The following is a 21,126-nucleotide window of genomic DNA, read 5'->3' on the forward strand; positions in this document are numbered from 1 at the left end:
TGATCATTCTAACTCATTGAAAAATCTATACTGACTATTCTGTAGCTTACATTTACCATAAAACACCATGGAATTATCATGCAATGTACAAATTCTTCACTAGCATAAGAGAGAAGATGAAGTGTAAAAAAAGTTTGGGATTTTCCATGGACTGTGATAACTATCAATCTTCATTAACTACTTCTTTGTGCATCAAGGAATAATTGATAGCAAAATTGTCTCCATGTTTCTGTGCTAAAGAAAAGGTCCCCTTAGGACAGCAGGATGCTCAAAGAGTTTTATTATTTTTTTTCAAAGTGAGAATAAGAAATTACCTGCTGAAAAACTAAACAAAAATTTAATGCAACACCTAGGTGGGGGGACAGGGGAGATGAACTGGGAGATTGAGATTGGTAAATATACACTATCTATATACAAAATAGAGATGAAAACAGACTTGTTCGGCACAGGAAACTCTATACAGTGCTCTGTGGTGATCTAAATGGGAAAGAAATTAAAAAAAGAGGGGATCTATGTATACATATAACTAATTCACTTTGCTGTACAGTTGTTATTGTTTAGTTGCTAAGTTGTGACTTAGCAACTCTTTTGTGACCCCAGGCTCCACTGTCTATGGGATTTCCCAGGCAAGAATACTGGAGTGGGTTGCCATTTCCTTCTCCAGGGGATCTTCCCAATTCAGGGACAGAACCCATGTCACCTGCATTGGCAGGCAGACTTTTTTAAACCACTGACCCACCTGGGAAACCCTTGCTAGACAGTAGAAACTAACAAAATATTGTAAGGCAATTATATGCCAATAAAAATTAATTTAAAAATTTTATGGAGAGATCCTAAGCAAACAAAGTATACATGACAACATAAAAGTTTAAGGCCAATATAAAGCAAACAAGAAACTGAGTAATATTTTTCTATCACCATCAAGAGAATTGAAGTATATTCTTTGTTTCTCATTTTAACCATCACCTCTACACTCTGATTTATTTGGAAAGACACTCAGGGAATTATATATATAAACTTTCAACTCAAACTGATTCTAATAACATATTTTCATTCATGTATCAGACACATTAAATGATCTTTGATTCATTTTTCCAGCACTCTTCAATGGATACATAACACAAAAACATAAAAATATCAGGTCATAAGTCCTAAACTTGAGTAGTTTATTTACATTTAAAACATGGAGGGCAAATTAGAAATGTGTGTTCCCTAAGAATCCACACAGGGGCAGAACAACCAGAGTAGAGGAAGTGAGCCAAGTGCTCTGTGATTAAGGAATCAAGGAGTGTTTCATGAAGATGGTAATTGACAAGTACTGGAAGAGAAAGTAGATAAAGCAAACCATAGTGATGGGAAAACCAGATGTTGGGATTCTGACAGGTTATTATCTTGTCAAAAGCAGAGTTTGAGGGAACTTAGAGGAAAAACTTCCAATCTTAAGTGGGGAATAGTGGATAGAAAGACTTGAAAGCCTGACCCAGACAACTGTATACGATAACTGAAAGAATAATCCTAGACTTTATAGCATGGAACTATAAAACAAGCATGCAAACACAAAACTGTATAAGAAAAAAAATAGCATTCTGTTGTAGATCGGGGGTGGAGAGCTTAGGATACTGAGCAGAGGAGGATGCTAGTACTTTAAACAAAAAGAAATAAGGATTTGGACTGAGATTGTGGTTTTAAAAAAGTACAACTGCAAATACAGAAGAATGAAGGGAAATTGGTGACTTACAAAGTATAGAAAGTGAGAACAACAGATTGGTCAAGTGTATTTTCAATTACATCCACAGAGAAGGGACGAGGCACCTCTTGTTTCATGATACTTTGACTAACCATATAAATTTCTTACCTGGTAGTGTTGAAGAGTCCAAATATCACTGGGTTCTTATGATCTCTGGTATGCAGCAAGAACACATCCTCTGAAACATTAAAGATCATTGCATTAACTTAATATGTTTAGCCCTCAAGGCATGTGAAGAAAATATAGTGACATAAAGTAGTTTAGAACCCATGATATATTTTAAGATATATCTTATATATAAGATTATATATATATTGTATATATAATATGATATACATATGATATGATATGTATATGATATATATTATATATAATATGATATACATTTCCATATACAGTTAAGCAACCATGACCAAATCACAACATAGTGACATGGATGAACTGTTGAGGATGACTTTGAGCTGGGCCTGAAGGAAGGAGCCAGAGGTGCTGACTCTAAACTAAAAGGAGGGGTCTTTTTGCTTTTGGAACTCCTTTGCCCCAACTCGTGGGCTGAGACGAGAATAAAAACTTGCTCTAAGTTAGAAGTCAATGACTGTGGAAAGCAAGTTACTTATGCATGTTAAAAACAGTGAGCATATATAAAAGAAGCATATATATAAAAAAAAGAAGCATATATATCAAAAAAAGAAGCATATATATATAAAAGAAGCATATATATCAAAGAGGAAGATTTAATTCTCCTAATAATATTTACCTAATTCATCAAAATATGTATCAATCCCATTCATGCCTGGTACTGAGCAAACCAGTCTAGCTTTCAGGAAAGTGCTCCACTTATTCACTAGTATTCTCTGTCCTCCCATATCATTCTGTGAAAAACAAAAAGCAGGTAAATAACCCTGTGTACGAGACAGCAAAAGAGACACTGATGTATAGAACAGTCTTATGGACTCTATGGGAGAGGGAGAGGGTGGGAAGATTTGGGAGAATGGCATTGAAACATGTAAAATATCATGTATGAAACGAGATGCCAGTCCAGGTTCGATACACGATACTGGATGCTTGGGGCTAGAGCACCGGGACGACCCAGAGGGATGGTATGGGGAGGGAAGAGGGAGGAGGGTTCAGGATGGGGAACACATGTATACCTGTGGTGGATTCATTTTGATATTTGGCAAAACTAATACAATTATGTAAAGTTTAAAAATAAAATAAAATTTAAAAAAATTGAAAAAAAAAAAGCAGGTAAATGGGGACCCAGAGAACTTTTACCAGCAATGGATTTTGTATCATTAAACATGAAGATGGCAAGAGTTATACCTTTTTTACTTAATTAGAAATTCTGGTATACTCCTCAAACAATATTAAAGATGCAATTCCTCATAAACCTTTTCTTTTTTTTAGGTTCACACATGCTGCCGGGTCAGCGTGCTTTCACAATGGCCCAGTAAACACGGTTTCCAGGTATCAAACAATGTTAGTTGAGTAGGTGACCCCAAATAAATAGTGACTTTTATGATATAGTAACTTCTATTATTTGGAGAAGGCAATGGCAACCCACTCCAGTACTCTTGCCTGGAAAATCCCATGGACGGAGGAGCCTCGTGGGCTTCAGTCCATGGAGTCACTAGGAGTCGGACATAACTGAGCAACTTCACTTTCACTTTCCACTTTCATGCATTGGAGAAGGAAATGGCAACTCACTCCAGTGTTCTTGCCTGGAGAATCCCAGGGACGGGGGAGCCTGGTGGGCTGCCGTTTTTGGGGTCGCACAGAGCCGGACACGACTGAAGCGACTTAGCAGCAGCAGCAGCAACTTTTACTATTATTTTATTGATAAATAATCTGCTTATCTCAGAAATACAGACACATCTCTTTTTCTTCTTTTAGGGAAAAAGGCTTGAGGTATGAACACATATGCATACATACACATAACAAGCATATATATTTGCACACATATACAAAATATATACATGTATATATGTGTGTCTGTGTGTACATCCATACATGTACATATGAACATCTTAAATTTATTCTTGAGTATCTTTTTAAATATCAAAATAACTTCACATTTATGATTCTCTCAATATATAAGGCTACTTCAGTTGGCTTTGAATATTCACTAAATCATCTATCTGAATTCCAACAAACTATAGATGTTTTTCCCTACAGAATCAACCATCTGAATTGTTGAAACATAATTATGTAAATTATTTAGAATGTAGATTACAGAAACTAGAACAATTTTGGTGAAACTAACTTTTTAAAATGGAGCTTAAACTTCTGTATGGGAAGAAATATAGCCTAATTATACACCTTTTCTTCTTAATAGGGCTTTGAAAATGGGGAAGATAACACAAAATGCAAAGTTCTTTTCAGATTAAACTTTAGTAGACATGAAGTCTAAAGATTAGACACTAAATACCAATTTTAGGGAGCGTAAGAGGATACTATAAAACATTTTAAAGTAGAAACCGATTATAAAATGAGCAAAGGCCTGACATTAAATTGTGAGATAAGCAAGCTTAGTGAGAGAGGAAAACAGTCCTCACCACACAGAGTCGCCCCACTCTGGTGTAAATTGCATGGGCGCTGTTTTCGGCCTCCAGGGCCTTCTCAGTGAAAAAGAAATACACTTTGTTGTCATCTCGGTCTTCATTGTCAGGGATCATATAAGAACCTACAAATTTTGGCTCTAGATAAGTAAAAAAATAGAAGAAAATGTAATAGTTATTAAAACAAACTTAAAATATTTCCTTGACATTTTGTACTAAATTTTAATATCAAGTAGATATCTCCATGTTGTTTGCAAATCAACAGTTTAAAGGAAGTGTTAGAGGATTTAAAATTTAACTGAGTCAGGGAGGAAAATAATCTGATTTCGAACAACATACACTACAGACTTGAATTAAAAAAAGAATAGGTTAAGAGCAATATGATGATACTCTCCATAAATTTCCTATGTCTGTCTATCCATATAAAGTCAATATAAATATATGAAAAATATTTTAGTAAAGAAGTCTATCATTACTTTTTTTTAATTCATAAATTGTCTACTAGTCCAGCTCATGCAAGATCATCTTAATTTTAAGGTGGAAAATTCACTTTAAGTTTTTGTATTTCTAATCGAATGGATCTGAGTGAATAACCTTTGACTGATACAGAATGTCAAATAGTTTAATGACAAAATGCTGCCAATAATGACTATACACTCTAAAGCCTAATAAAAAGGTTGAAAATAATGAAACTATTCACTATAAAATGATTTTAGTTTTTAGATATACCAATGTGACAAAATATAAACATGACTTCTTACAAAGAATTGTATGTAAATGAATGCCTGGTGATGTTCCTAGAATTTTATTTGTCTCTAAAGTACAATATGATTCTATTAAACAAGCAAAGAAAAGCAATCAACTCATGCAAAATTATACCAACTGACAAGAGACAACAACTTATTGGATGAAAGAGGTTTTCATTCTGCATACATTTGCTTTGTTCATTAAAATCCTGATTTCTAAGTATTGCTCTGACAGTATTTTGGTTTTATTATAAAGCTGCTCAATTTTTATATAAAATGACATGCATATATCATATAATATTTTAATCTGGGAATATTGCTAAGAAAAAAAAGCAGAAAATTGCAAAACCTATAAATTGTATTTGTATTGTTATCATTATCAAAATGGCAAGTTTCCCATCAGCTCTGGACTTGCTTTTCAGTTCTGATTCATAAACTCTTTTCTCCTCGACCCCACCTTTCAACAGGCGCTCATCATCATGCTCAGTGCGGATCTGAGCCAGTCGTCCCAGGCTCCTGAAGATGGCAGCGTCTCTGCCCCAATAGTCACTGTAGAGTCCGGCAAACAATTCACTACCTGCATGAAAACATCAGTTAAAGAGAAGTGAGTGTCTCTGGGTCTGAGGACAATGTGCTATGCTGTCCCGTGCTTAGTCACTCAGTCGTGTCTGACTTTTTGAGACCCCATGGACTGTAGTCTGCCAGGCTTCTCTGTCCACGGGGATTCTCTAGGCAAGAATACTGGAATGGGTTGCCAATATCTCCCCCAGAGGATCTTCCCAGGGATTGAACCCAGATCTCCCGCTTTGTAGGTGGATTCTTTATCAGCTGAGCTACCAGTGAAGCCTGATGACAACAGATAAAACCACAACTGCAATAAACATATCCAGTTTACCATGTATATGGCCTTAGAAAGTCAACACTGCAGTACAGAGCAGGAATGGTGCAGTCAGACAGCCAGGGTCTGAATCATGACACTACCACTTACTAGATGTGTGACCTTGGACAAGTTGCTTAACCTCTTTGCCTCAGTTTTCACATTTACAAATAGGAACAGCACCCAAAATTAAGAGTAAGGCATTTAGAAAATCAGGGGCATATGCTAAGACCTATATGATCAGTTGATAAATAAGCTGACTTTATGGTATTTTAATAAACTTCTTTCAATCTTCATATCATCAGGGTATTAGTGTTGGTATTATATGTGACTGAGTTAATTCAAATACTTCTTGTAGTAAGAAATTGCTTCCACTAACATGACTTTAGTGCAGGAACCACAAAGTCTGATAAAGTAGTATATAATTTAATTAATTGTCATTTAATTTGTAAATGTGTGGCTCATTTAGATAGAAACAATAGAAAGAGTTTGTGATTTAATTGGACAGTCAACAGAATGAATGAAGCTAGCTGTAACATGTGGTGAAAGTCACAGACTTAAATCAGACCAAAGTGAAAAGTAAAAGTGAAGTCACTCAGTCGTGTCCAACTCTTTGCGACCCCATGGACTGTAGCCCACCAGGCTCCTCCATCCATGGGATTCTCCAGGAAAGAATACTGGAGTGGGTTGCCATTTCCTTCTCCAAAATCAGACCAAGGCATACACAAACATATGCAGGATCTCAAGAAATGGCTATATGTCTTTGGGACCAGCCTGAAAAAAAGACATTAAAATAGCTCATGATAAGAGAAAAATAAATTAACAGGAAAAAAGAGATAAAACCAGGCTTCCAGAAAGATCAAAACCTTTCGAGCACAGGGATGTGAAGTCCTCTTTTGTCAAATTGACAACAAAAGATAATGAGTGTGCCCTTCAACTGAGGCTGGAAGGATTGTCATAGGCATATGCAGCTCGAATTTTGTCTTGGGCAAAAATCTCTGGCCATGAAGCAGATGATAGCAGCAGATCCCTGGAAACAACAACCCCCATTTAGGGTGATAAAATTACTTCCTTCATGAGTGTCATGTAACTCTGGTCAGGTTTTAAAATATAGAGATGATAAGTACACTAAACTCAAAGTATGAATGCTTTTCTGTTAAATTTGGAATGTGTCCACATGCTAAAGTGCTTTTAAGTTTAAGATAATTCAAATTAATTTTATTTCCAATTTAATAAAGTTAGCTGTATACTCATTTTGGAGTTAGAATTATTAAAGTTACAGGTATAATAATGTGACCAAGTTTTCACAGAATTTAAGAAAAATTGAGTGTCATATTTATAAACTTTATTTGCTGTATTTAAAATTGGTTCAATATGTATAAAGAGTTTTCTCTAAAAAGGCCTTTAAAACTTTAAAAAACTTGAACAGAATAAATATATTTCTATGGTTTCAAATTTGAGAAAGTAATCAACTGAGTTGCAAATAGGACACACTGTAAGGAAGTTTAAAAATAAAGATGAGGAGACTCCCATGGCTGTCCAGGGTTATGACTCTGTGTTTCCAATGCAGGGGGTGCAGTTTTGATCCTTGTTTGGGGAACTAAGATCCCACATGCTGTGGGTCATGGCCAAAAAATTAATTTTTTTTAAAAGTAAAGATTCTTGCTTTTATTATACCAGATGTAGAAAAAGAAAACTGATATATACATTGAATTTTAAAACTTACAAGAAAAATAAGTTTTTATAAATGTTACTATAGTAAACTAGTTTTCATTTACAAAAAATGTGAGTAAAACCATAAATGGTTTTGTTTGGTTCACAAAATCCCCTATGGATACTTTAAAATTATATTAGGATACAATCAAATAAAATTCAGGTTTCCCACAAAGGAATTCACTTTAAAACTATATACATATATAATATTATATTATATTATATTAGAAAGAGGGGGACAGGAGAGACAGAAGCAAATGTGGTAGAATATTAACAGTTGGTGAGTCAAGGTAAATGGTATAAATTTTTACACCTCTCTCAATTTTTCTTTGTATTTGAAAATTTTCAAGACAACAAACTTAAAAATGAGCTGTATTTTTTTAGTTAATCCCATATATTCAATGTATGCAAAGTGAGAAGTGTAATAAGAAAAATAACAAAAGCTAAAAAAGAAAGATGTTTTGTATCTGGACTTAAGAAAATATAATTTGGTAGAAAAGAATTATATCAGAACTCATATGTAAGCAAGTTCTTTGGAACTAGAAAGGGTGGGAGGAAGAACATACAGTTCAAGATACAACTGAATTTGTATCAAATTCAATCAGTGTTATCTTCACTAGAATTTTCATATCCATATGTGGAAAAAGAATATTTTGAGATAAAATGCATTCATTCAGTGGCTAGAGATATGAACCATGGGATTCCTGCACTACTTGAACACAGATAAAAGAGAGTTATGCTGAATTCAATTAAAAGGCTTTGGGGATCATCAACTCTATGGAATAAATGAATGAGTTGACCTTTAAAAGAGCTAACTGACTACTGAAACACCAGAGCAAGGCTTTTTCTGAAATTTTTAAAAAAATACTGTACTTGGTTATAGCTTCCACATAAAATATAAAGGCCATTTCACATGGATGAACTTAAGAGATTTTCATACAAAATGAAGTAAGTTGGACACAGATAAATATCATATGATACCATTTATATGTGGAACTTAAAAATAAAATGATACAAATGAACTTATTTATAAACAGAAATAGACCCACAGATATAGAAAACAAATTTATAGTTACCAAAGGGGAAAGAGGTGTGGGATAAATTGGGAATTTGGGATTAACAGACACACATTACTATATACAAAATAAACATCAAGGATCTACTGTATAACACAGGGAACTATAATCAGTATTTTGTAGTAACTCATAATGGGAAAGAATCTGAAAAAGAACATATACATGTTTATAAATCAACTATACGTCAATAAAAATAACAACAATAAACTATAAAGGTCATTTTTTAAAACTATCCTTAACAGAACTTATTTTTCTAATATGGTCTGGGTGAATGTTTAATGCATAATAGGCACCGAAATTTTTTTTCTTTAAAATCATTACAGTTTTATACTTCTTAAGATTTTAATGTACTTTAATTTCCTAAAATATTTATAGAATTTTATATGTGAAAATATTATTATGGAAAATAGTCTTTATTTTATTTCACATCAATTTTGTTGCACTTATCCCAATTTGAACACTGTTTCCACCTTCTATTAATACTCGTTTTAATCAATTCTATAAATTTAACAAATAAGTTTTGCATGCAGCCACTAGATGGAGCCATATGATACCAAATGTGTGTGTGTGTGTGTGCGTGTGTGTGTGTGTGTGTGTGTGTGTGTGCGTGCGCGCGCGCGCGTGCGTGCGTGCAAAACAAAAAGATGATATATTACCAATTTTACCCAATTTCCCTTTTTGTATTCAGATAAAAGAAAATGGCTTGTTAACAATTCAAATAACACAATATGCACTGTATGATTTAAACTTCAAAGAAGCTAGACAGGTGCTAAAAACTTTATGCTATATAAACTGAAACAAATGTGTTTCTGTTGAAACATTAGATTTTTCTCAGAATGGAAAGATTCTCCTTTCATATTATATTATCACTACAAAGAACAAAATAAATTCATAGTAACAGATAATAATGATTTTTGGTAAAATACTTTCCCAAGAAAACACAAATACTTTAATGAAAAATAATAAATTAGAATAAAGCTTTAGGCACAAATGTTAACTAATAGTAATTAAATGAGCAAAAAACTCATTATTATAAATATTGATATTATTTATGGCAAATATACAATATCTAGCTGAAAACTTAAAAATCATAACCATTTGGTATAGAAAAAATTTATGAATCAATATTCTGCTCTTTTATAGAGCATAAAAATAGTATCTGGATAATTCAAATTTTCATGGATTAAAAAGAAAAATGTTTAATACAAATAGTAAAATATGTTTTAGAGCTTCAATGAGAAGAACAGAACTACTCAAATTTTTAGTTTTCTATGTCTATGGAGACATTTAATAAACATATGAACTTGGCCATACATTTAACTGGCATTTATTTTGATATTCTGAATACAAATAACCAACTTAATTTGTGAGCCATGTATTATTTTTCATTGTTATAACACTGATTTCTGATGGTAACTGATGCTGTGTTAATCTTAGTTGGTCAAGTGTGGTTATAATTAAAAAATAAAACACATCTGCAGGGTATTTTGACAGGTGAATGTAACTTATCATTGTCATGTTCAACAATAGTCTCTGTGTACAGACGGGATAAGAGTGGAAACAGTTCTGCACTGGAAACCTGGCAAACTAAGCCCCCAGCCCCAAATCTGCGATTTGTGGCCAACTGTTCAGACCCTCACTGCCTTAGTTATTTGGAGAATCAGAGAGATGTACAAGTGATTTCCTGAGGTTGTCATGCTTCTCTATGTGCGAGTGCTAAGTTGCTTCAGTTTTATAAGACTCTTTGCTACGCTATGGACTTCAGCTGGCTGCCAGGCTTCTCTGTCCATGAGATTCTCCAAGCAAGAATACTGGAGTAGGTTGCCGTGCCCTCCTCCAGGGGATCTTCCTGGCCCAGGCATTGAACTCATATCTTCTGCATTGCAGACAGATTCTTTACCCACTGAACCCCACAGGAAGTCCCCTCTCTGCTGCCCTTTTATTTGTTTGTTTTTGGCCTGTAATTCTCTACCTCCCTGCTTCCTGCTTTACTCCCCAGTTATCTGGCCATGGCCCAGGTAAATAAAGTCTTCCCTGACCAAACCTGTGTTACTTTAGTAGTTCCCAGTACCTGCACAGCCCCATGCCTATTTCTCTCATATTTCTTATAGTACTATACTCTCTCTCCTTCTGTGTTTGACATTATTTCTCACTAGACTGCACACTTCTTGATGTTGCTATATTCTTTTGTCACCAATATCTTGCACAGTGTCTAGAACACAGAAAATGCTCAATAAGCATTTGTTGAACCAAAGAATGGCATAATGAATTAACAAGAGAATGTATCTAAAATTTTTAGTTTATGAAAACTATGAAATGCAATTTAAAGAAAACCTCAGGATGAAATACTGATTTTTCAAAAATGGTTCAGGGAAAATATAGCAAAAGAAAGAAAAAACTATTAGCCTTTATATGAATAACAGTTCATTGCATTTTTGTTCTTCAAGAAGCTTGTTATTTAACAGTTTTAATTTATGAACACAGAGACTCTATTTTCTTCTAGTATCTGTCCCTAAAAGTTTCAGCCCCAAGACTGTGTCTAGAAATAACTGTAAGAAAGAAAAGAAGAATATCATTTGAGCTGGAAAAAATACAAAAACAAATTCATTGTAAATAATTTTAAGTTAAAATGCATAATTAAATACTTTTCTACACAACTCCTTTTTTATAATGCAAACTCTAATTGAAGTTTCAGTGAAACATACTTCATTCTCTTAATATTTTATCAAACTTATTAAGAACTTAATTCAGAGACAGTATTATTAATCAATTAGAGTTTTTACTCACCATGTTGTAAATATAGGTCTTTAATTTAGTGAGAAAAATTCACAGTAGTTTTTCATGCCCTCATTTTCTTAATTCTTGCTCAAGCATTTCTCTTATTTATGTTGTAACCAGATCGGCATAATTTGTGAAACCTATTTGCCTCATGGAAAAGACATGGCTAAAGACAGATTTAACTGTATCATTTTATATTTGAACTTTATCATTTTATTAGAAAATCATTCTATTTTAGAGGCACTATTTCACAGAGTGACTGTGACATGCGTAACCACAAACAAAATGCATTTGGGAGGATGAGGATTAGTAAGAATGGTCTATAGATTCCAACCTCCCAGTTCACACAGTCTGCAGAGAACACAGAAAAGAAATCAGAAAAAGCAGATCCTAAGTTACTTAGCTGTTGTTTGGACTTTTTCTTTGATTTTGCTTTAGCAAACAACATTAGCTATCAGTGTCAAGAAGGTTGTTTCTGTGGCATGAAGGAAAAAGAAAAATGTGTTTAGAATCTGTTTATTTGCATTATCTGGCATCTGTGACAATACTGAGAGTTTTCTTGGCAAACCAATGACACTGATGCCAGCATGGTCAAACCAGATTTCTAAGGGGAAGAATGTCAATGGGGAATTGAACATGACATTATTTTTCTTCTACCATTTTTGATTTTTTGTTTGTTTTGAGGAAACCATAACCAAGTAGTTAAATAACCCTGTATTCTTGCCTGGAGAAGAATCCCAGGGACGGGGGAGCCTGGTGGGCTGCCATCTATGGGGTCGCATAGAGTCGGACACGACTGAAGCGACTTAGCAGCAGTAGCAGCAGAAGCAGCAGCAGTGATGTCCAGAAGCAACAGTCAGCCTGTGGATGCTTGGCATTCAACCAAATGAGAGAGCACAGTAGTCTTGGATAAAAAATCACAGATATTCTTTAGGGACAGAGATGGGAACATGGTAAGGAAGTGGCTTTCTACACAGTTGAGATGAATTTAAGACATTAATCCTCACATTCACTTATGTTTACAGAGATTGTAATCATAAAGACTTATATTTTATCTTCATCTCAATGATTTCATTTATTTTTCTAATATTTATGAAGTCCTATTTTGTGCCAGAATTATTCATTTATAATTCTACCCTGAATATATAGTTAATCAAATAGAAGCATTTATTTATAAAAAAGTTTTAATAATAGTAAGAGTTTGAAGTAATCACTTAAATTTTCCCTGAATGAATTCTGACTCCCTTTCCTTCAATCGACATTGACTTTTAGTTTACAGAATTTGTAACGAGGGGATATATCCACAAAGGTCTCATGATAAAAGTGCGGGAAGAAAATCTCAGTACTATAAACCTGTATAATCTTATTTGCTGAAAAATGTAACATGGGACGTAAAAAGTGTGGAAAGAAAATTTCAGAGACTGTGAAATATTCATGGTTATTTGTTGACATAAAATTTGTGTCTTTAACTTGAAAGTATCCTAAAAAATTCTAACAACAAAGCTAACACTTTCAAAGCAAAGTGTGAAAAGGTACCTGACAAATCAAAGTGGTTCTCCCCCAAACATTAGTAACATGTACATTAGCATACTTTAGGCACTTCAAGTATGGTATGTATTAAATTACACCTAGAATTGGCAATAAAAATCTGAGTCAGAATGAAATTAAAAAAAAAAAAAAGCAATAGAATTGAGTGGACAAACTATCAAAGAAATTCCAAAGTTACTTAATAAAGAGAATATTGCAATGTTACATCAAATGTAAACTGATGCAAAAAAAAAAAATAAAAATAAAGAAGCCAGCTAATAGTTTTACTTCCTGACCAAAACGACATATGACACAATGAAAATATTTCCTGAATTTTGGTTGGCCAGCCAGCAAACCTAATAATTTTTAGTGGCAGGCAAATAATTTTCAGTGGCAATGTAAGTTCTCAGTATCTTTGTTTGACTCGAAAGGTACAGACAAGTAATACAGCAATTCAATTTACTAAGTAATTCATTGTTTCAACAAACTATTTTTAAAACCAGACTGTAATGCTTTGCCTTCAGATTTTTATTTAAGACCCTTTTATATGTAATATTAATGATCATAGTAGGGGGGAAATGTGGCTAAACATACAGAAATATTGCACCTGTGATGTGAATTTATATGCCACCATGATAAATTATGCTAATCCAAAGTAGGGTTTAAAAAGCAAGCCTAATTAATGTATGATTTCATCTTGGTTGGCTTCTGAACATACAGAACACGGCTCAATAAGGAACTTGTTTTACTCCTTAAATCTTGCTTCACACAGAATCGTTTTCAGTTACTAACGTTTCCATTCTAAATTCGACTGTAAATTTAATAAAGTGTTCATTAACTTGTCTATCACCTAGCAAATAATGTTTATTCCTTATTTGGTTTTTCAGTAAGCTTTTACTCCATGTGATCTTAAGTCAACTGAATTTAAGTTAAATAAAATGAAATTTGTATCTGAAGTTAACATATTATGAGAAATTCTGATTCGTGAGCATGTTTTTTCTTTCAGGGCCTTGTTAGTTTTATGAGTATGGTTACAGAGTTTTTGTTGGTTTTTTTTTAAATCATGAAAGCAAATCTTAATGTGAACAGGCATTAAAAGTTAAGTGTGACCTATAATTAATACAGAAGCAGAAATGGTCTAACCATGGTCATCTTTTTGCTGAAGTCCTGTCTTAACCCAACAGTAGAGAACATATATGGTCATAAAATACCACATTAATGCATTCTTTCCCTGTCAAGAGTAAGCTGCACCGAGACTGCCAATTTCCAACTCAGGTAGCTCCATTTTTTCCAACTCAAATTCCTGCTGCTTTTTGATTTGAGTGAATTATTTCTACTTCCTGTCTTTTAAAGTGTTGCTGGCTCACAAAGGTTATCAGATTTCCACCCCAGTGGCTGCTGCATATCCACAGTAAGTGAATGATCTCTCAAAGGTACTTTGAGATGAAAGCTAGTGGATAAATTAGAAGAATTATATTTTTATTTCTTCTCCTTGGAGGGATTATACTATAACTTTTGTGTTTAGCTTGGAGGACTCTCAAGATTTGATTTTTCTTCTAAATAAGTGAAACAGTCACCCAGATGGCAAACACTTCACATAGCATAGTGTAATTCGATTTGGAAGTCCAGTGAAACTCACTTGGAAATGTCCCTCCAGTAATATTTCCCCTCTTAAAAAATTCAGTTTTAAATTTCTGGTTTCACGCATAAACAAGCTTCAGAAAGGCTGAGTGGAGAGTGGTAGGATGGCTAAAAAAAAGTTACTTTTAACCATGTTAAAAAAAAAATGTTAAAAATAAATGGTGTTCTAATTGTTTTAGGATTTTACCAGAGAAGGAGTGCCTACTGTGTAATTTTTGACTTTCAATACCTTTTATAAGGTTCTTGTGAATACTATCCCCTAATTTGTTTTTGGTTTGTTTGTTTAGGAACACTTATATTTCATTCAGAAATCCTATGGACAGAGGAGCCAGGCAAGCCACAGTCCATGAGGGTAACAAAAGAGTCAGCAACTAAACAAGAATATTCATAGGAGACTCTTCTGTGCGATATCTTGTATGGTAAAAGAAAGATAAGACAGTCTCATTTCTCCAGACATATTCAAATCTTAAGTCTATGAACTGACAAAAATCAATAAAAACATTAGAAAAATTGTATGAGTCTATCAAATGCATATATTTTAATTCATATGCTGCCAACCTACTAGGAATTTCTAACACTTGTGGATCTGGCATTCTCCAAAAGTGGAACTCTTAAGGCTTGATTCCAACTAAGTCCAAACTGACTTAAGCAACTCTATTCACGTGTTTAAAATCTCCCTTCTTCATACTGTGCTTACACACACACACACACACACACACACACACGGGTAAGTCAAGGAACTCAGGATATCTTAGTATTTTCTTTAAAATTTTATATTCTTTAAAAATAACTCTTTATTAAAGCTCCTGAAGAACTAATTACTTTGTGAAATTCTCATTAACAGGTCTTTCAAATTATAAAGTGAAAGTGAAAGTGAAGTTGCTCAGTCGTGTCCGACTCTTTGCGACCCCATGGACTGTAGCCCACCGGGCTTCTCCATCCCTGGGATTTTCCAGGCAAGAATACTGGAGTGGGTTGCCATTTCCTTCTCCAGGAGATATTCCCGACTCATGGACTGAACCCACATCTCCCTCATTGTAGGCAGATGCATTATGAAACAAGTAAATTAAACATCCCTACTGATTAAAGCTAACAAGATTTTTGTTCTACGAGTAAATATACGTATATATAAAAGCTGTACTTATTTGGACGTGAGTACCATGATAGGCATGGTGGGGTAGAGGGAATGGGGTGCAAGGCCAATCAGAATCAACTATCTGGAGTAAATTCAGGGAATGTTTTGTCTCTAGAATATCCAGGAACATTTGCATCAACTCTAAATAAAGCACTGATTGATCATATTTTGATGATTCATCAGTGGGGAAAGAAAAAGTCTTATTCTGAGATTTAAGTGAGGTTTTCATGAATCTCATCTAATTTAACTGAAACCCAATTGAAAACTAGATCTGACATGGCCAGTTTTGTTCTATTATTCCAATGTGGACACAGTTTGAGTCAGTCAACCTCTATAGCTTACATTTTAAAATAACCGGAATCTAAATAAGTGACTCAAGTTCTAAATTGAGATGACTTTCTGCTGAATTCTACTGATACAGAGAAAGGCACCAGGAAAAGACTATTAGAAGTTCCCATAAAGAATAATTAAAACAGAAAGAATAGCATATGTTAAAATAGTTTAATTTCTCTATCTATATTTTTATAAAGTACTTACATAATTGTATTTTGTGAACAATAAATGAAAATACAAAACACCTTCTATCAGGTACTGACAATTTGTGTTTTCTGGATGACATACCCTGTAACTTCATAGCACTGTACTTACACGAGTAAAGCTAGCTCAAGTGAACATGGCTTGAAAATTAATATCCTTGATTCCAGCACCAATAAATAACTATGAAACAGCAATGTATATGAAGGAATACCAAAGACTCTAACTAAAAGTTTCATAATCAGTATGATACTACCTGATGTCTGTAGCCATGAAATTTACCTATTAAAGTAGAGATGAAGGAGGAGCTGGGATCAAAGGGACATCTGCCCCTTCCTCTCTCAGATCTGTGCGATTCCAGGTGAAAAAGGGGAGCCTGTCCAGAAAACCAGAAAAACCATTATGTATCTGCCAACTTTAATAAGAAGTTAATCTCTCAGAAAAAAATATATTCAACCTTGATTATTTACAAAACAAGTACTGTAAATAAGGCTCCAGTGAGAAACATCAAGGAATTTAGGAACAAACTGGATTTTATAAATATGTGGATTTTAAGGCCCATGTGGTTTTATCACTCTTCTCAAAAAGGATGCAGGTGCTGAAATTCACAATTTTCATCATTTCATCACACAGTATTAGCTATGTTGACATGTCACTTAAATATTTCAAATAAACGGAGACTTGATGGGGGGAAAAAAGTTAGTAAAAAGGAGACTCATTGATAAACATGGACATGGGTTTTATTACACAAAAGCCATTATTGATTTTTTTTGAATAATCTCTAAAAGAATATAACATGTTCTGTCAATAATTTGGAATATCTATTTTCAATCATTTTTATTCCTCATCACATTCTCTTTGCAAAGACATCTAATATTTAATAATTTACAGAATGATTACTACATAAATAATCACTGGGATATATATGTGTGGAAGTTGATGCCATATTATAAACAATATTTCACACAAATGAGATATTGAAAATATATTCTAGAAAATTACAGCTTTATTGGTTCCTAGTGTAATTGTATAACTACAGGACTTTTCCTAAGTGTTCTCAGATTTCAAAATTCTCATTAATGGGTATTTCTATAATTGATTTTCATTAAGTGTGCTATAAGTGCCTTCAGTTTAAAAAAATGTAGTTTGACAAAGTGACAATAAAAGTCAATATATAAAATTTTGTAAGGGAAAAACTACTTTGCAATAGAATGTTGCCAACACTGCCCGTTGCAGCATCTATAAATAGCTCTGCTCATCTATAAATCATGAATCTGTACACAATCCAAAGTTCTGAGGACCCTACGAAGGTTGCATACACTTTTCTACAATTTCATCTTGACTTCCCAATAACCAGCTCATTTACTCCACATTATCTATCCTGTCCCTTTCTTGTTGTTCTTATTCAACTTTTCTCTTTCTCTCTGATATTCTAAAGTCATTGATCCTGCCATTCCAAGACTTTTCTAGTAAGTGCAGAGATCACCTGACCCCTATGAACTTCTTGTCTTGTCTTTGGAAATGAAGCAAAGTCTACAGAACAAAGAAATACAAGAAGGCAAAGTGGTTGTCTGAGGAGGTCTTACAAACAGCTGAGAAAAGAAGAGAAGTGAAAGGCAAAGGAGAAAGGGAAAGACATACCCAACCGAATGCAGAATTCCAGAGAACAGCAAGAGAGAAGAAAGCCTTCTTAAGTGAACAATGCAAAGAAGTAAAGGAAAACAAAACAATGGAAAAGACTAGAGATCTCTTCAAGAAAACTGGAGATACCAGGGGAAACTTCATGCAAGGATGGGCAAATGAAGGACAGAAATGGCTAAGAAAAGATTAAGAGAGGTGGCAAGAACACATAGAAGAAATATACAAAAAAAGTCTTAATGACTCGGATAGCCACAATGGTGTGGTCACTCACCTAGAGCCAGACATCTTCTGGTGTGAAGTAAAGTGGGCCTAAGGAACTGAACTGAACTGAAGGAAGCATTACTATGAACAAAGCTAGTACATGTGATGGATGTCCAGCTGTAAATTGTGATACATACTTTTTAAATTTGAAGACTATGTAATGTGTGTTTGAAGTCTATAATACTTGTAACAAAATAATGAAGTGTTGTTTTGAACACCTGAAAGTTCTGTAACTCTTGTCTTATCACTTTGACCCTACCATCTTTGACCCTGTCCCCACACCTGGCTAGTTGTTAAATGAACATTTTTAATTACTAAATTAGGGTATCAGTACATAGTACAACAAGTTCTATAGTTTTTTATTAATCAGAACATACCTTTCTTTAGAAGTATAAGATTCTGTCAATATTATTTAAATCTCTGTGCTTTAACAATAATATTGTATCCCTGCTTTTTACTTTGTTTTTTAATTACTAAGTTAAATGAAGTTGTAACAAAAATGTGTTTCCCAGTTGTTTTTTTTTCTTTTTTAGCAAAGGCTGTTATAATACTATGACTAAAATAACTGATAATAAAAGCTAATGAAGGGTTGACATTTTTCATGTGAATGACTTGAGAGTCTAAGTACGGCTATGATCACACACAACCTTACATTCCCATTATTTTGAATTTAGCCTTGTTTGCTGATGAGGGCTTCCCTAGTGGCTCAGCTGGTGAAGAACCTGACACTCAGTGAGAGAGATGCAAGAGACATAGGTCAGTCCCTAGGTTGGGAAGATGCCCTGGAGAAGGAAATGGACACCCACTCCAGTATTCTTGCCTGGAAAACTCCACAGACAGAAGAGCCTGGCGGGCTACATAGTCCATGGAGTCACAAAGAGTTGGACACAACTGTGCAACTGATTCAGTTGTTTGCTGATACAAGGTAAATAGTTTCATCGCAGCTGTGGCCTCAGTAAATTTTATCTGAGCACCTTATGTACAGTCACAACCTTAAAGCATAATTAGATGACAATTTAGAGAAGTTAAACAGACAAAGCAATGCCAGAAAAAGTCAGAAGATAAAATTATCTCACACCTAATCAATATTTTATGACATGGTAAAAACAACAACAAAAAAATCTGCCTATGGTGAAAGCTGCTGCTGCTGCTAAGTCGCTTCAGTCGTGTCTGACTCTGTGCGACCCCATAGACGGCAGCCCACCAGGCTCCCCCGTCCCTGGGATTCTCCAGGCAAGAACACTGGAGTGGGTTGCCATTTCCTTCTCCAATGCATGAAAGAGAAACGTGAAAGTGAAGTCGCTCAGTCGTGTCCAACTTCTAGCGACCCCATGGACTGCAGCCCACCAGGCTCCTCCATCCATGGGATTTTCCAGGCAAGAGTACTGGAGTGGGGTGTCATTGCCTTTAATCAAACCTAAAAATGGTTTGCCTCTTACGAACATACTCAAAACTCCTATTTTTGTCACATCACTCTTTGTTGGTAACAAGTATGAGATTTCCACTGAACAAATCATAAATGATGAACAAGTTCAGAAAGTTAATTTCTACTGGAGATAAGGTGATTACTGAAACTATATATCTGGTCTAGTTTTATTGCTTCTCTAAAAACTTTTCACCATGCCTTCTGAAATCCTTATTTCATGATAGTGAAAGTTGCTTAGTCATGTCAAACTCTTAGGAACCCCATGGACTATACCCATATCCATGGATTCTCTAGGCCAGAATACTGGAGTGTGTAAACTTTCCCTTCTCCAGGGGATCTTCCCAACCCAGGGATCCGACATAGGTCTCTGGCACTGCAGCCAGATTCTTTACCAACTGAGCCACAAAAGAAGCCCAAGAATACTGGCGTGGGTAGCTGATCCCTTCTCTAGGGGATCTTCCCAACCCAGGAATTGAACCAGGGTGTCCTGCACTGCAGGCAAATTCTTTACCAACTGAGCTATCAGGGAAGCCCATTTCATGATAAGTAAACTGCTAAGACCACATTCAATTTACAACAGGCTTCAATGCCTCCACGCCTTAATTAAGTCATAGCTCCCATACTCAGCATAATTATGGAGCCTCATGTTCATGTTCTAATGCCTGGAACCTATGAATATCTCATTTTGCATAATAGCAAAAGGGCTTTTTCAGATATGATTAAGAACCTCCAGATAGGGATGCTGCCAAGAATTATCCAGGTGAGCCCAATGTCATTATATGAGTCCTAAAAATAGAGATTTGTTGATGATAGCCAAGAACCAAACCAGAGTGATGCAGTGTGGGGAAAATTAGACCTGCCATTCATTGCTGGCTGTGGCAATGGAAGAAGGAAGCCATGAGTCAAGGATGTGGGGGGTTCTCCAGAAGCTGAAAAAAAGAATGAGATGGATTCTCCTAAATCTTATGGAAGGAATGCATTTCTGTTGACATCTTGATATTATTCCAGGAGAATCATTTTAGACTTCTCACCTACCGAATTATTAGATAAAACATCTGTTTCATTTTAAGCCACTAAATTTGTGGTAATTTGTTATAGCAGCCTTTAAAAAAAATGAAGCTCCTATGAGGATATTGTTCCATACAGCTTCTCATCCTTCCAGCTCTTTTACATGATTAATTACAATACTTTTTATCCAATACAGAATTGAAACCCTTTTTTCCCCCCAAAATATAAAGGTCCCTTCTCATCTTCTGTTTCTTATTCAGCTCTCACTTTGTCCCTAGTATCTCATCCATGAGTCTACCTTCCCTATTTCTATAAACCTATGATAGTGATGCTGCTATAGTAAACCATTCAAAAATATAAAGCAATCATTTACAATCAGTGATTTTTAGCTCAGACCTCAAAGTTGCCAAGGAATGTATTAATATGTTTTCCTGGTCATGTCCTTTTATAACTCCTTT

At 34.6% G+C, this 21,126-nt stretch overlaps 1 protein-coding gene across 1 annotated transcript in view; it reads right to left on the reverse strand.

The window, feature by feature from the left end:
- The window catches only part of SEMA3E (semaphorin 3E), a 275,421-nt gene that overhangs the window by 46,432 nt on the left and 207,863 nt on the right, over positions 1–21,126 (reverse strand). The window contains exons 5-9 of the mRNA XM_027539839.1: positions 16,615–16,708; positions 5,509–5,628; positions 4,303–4,445; positions 2,505–2,619; positions 1,856–1,925 (exon numbers count right to left, since the gene is read on the reverse strand). Of these exons, the coding sequence (XP_027395640.1) occupies positions 1,856–1,925; positions 2,505–2,619; positions 4,303–4,445; positions 5,509–5,628; positions 16,615–16,708 (542 nt within the window). The remainder of the gene's footprint in view (positions 1–1,855; positions 1,926–2,504; positions 2,620–4,302; positions 4,446–5,508; positions 5,629–16,614; positions 16,709–21,126) is intronic.

The sequence above is a fragment of the Bos indicus x Bos taurus genome, chromosome 4, assembly GCF_003369695.1.
Source record: "Bos indicus x Bos taurus breed Angus x Brahman F1 hybrid chromosome 4, Bos_hybrid_MaternalHap_v2.0, whole genome shotgun sequence".
NCBI classification, from domain to species: domain Eukaryota; kingdom Metazoa; phylum Chordata; class Mammalia; order Artiodactyla; family Bovidae; genus Bos; species Bos indicus x Bos taurus.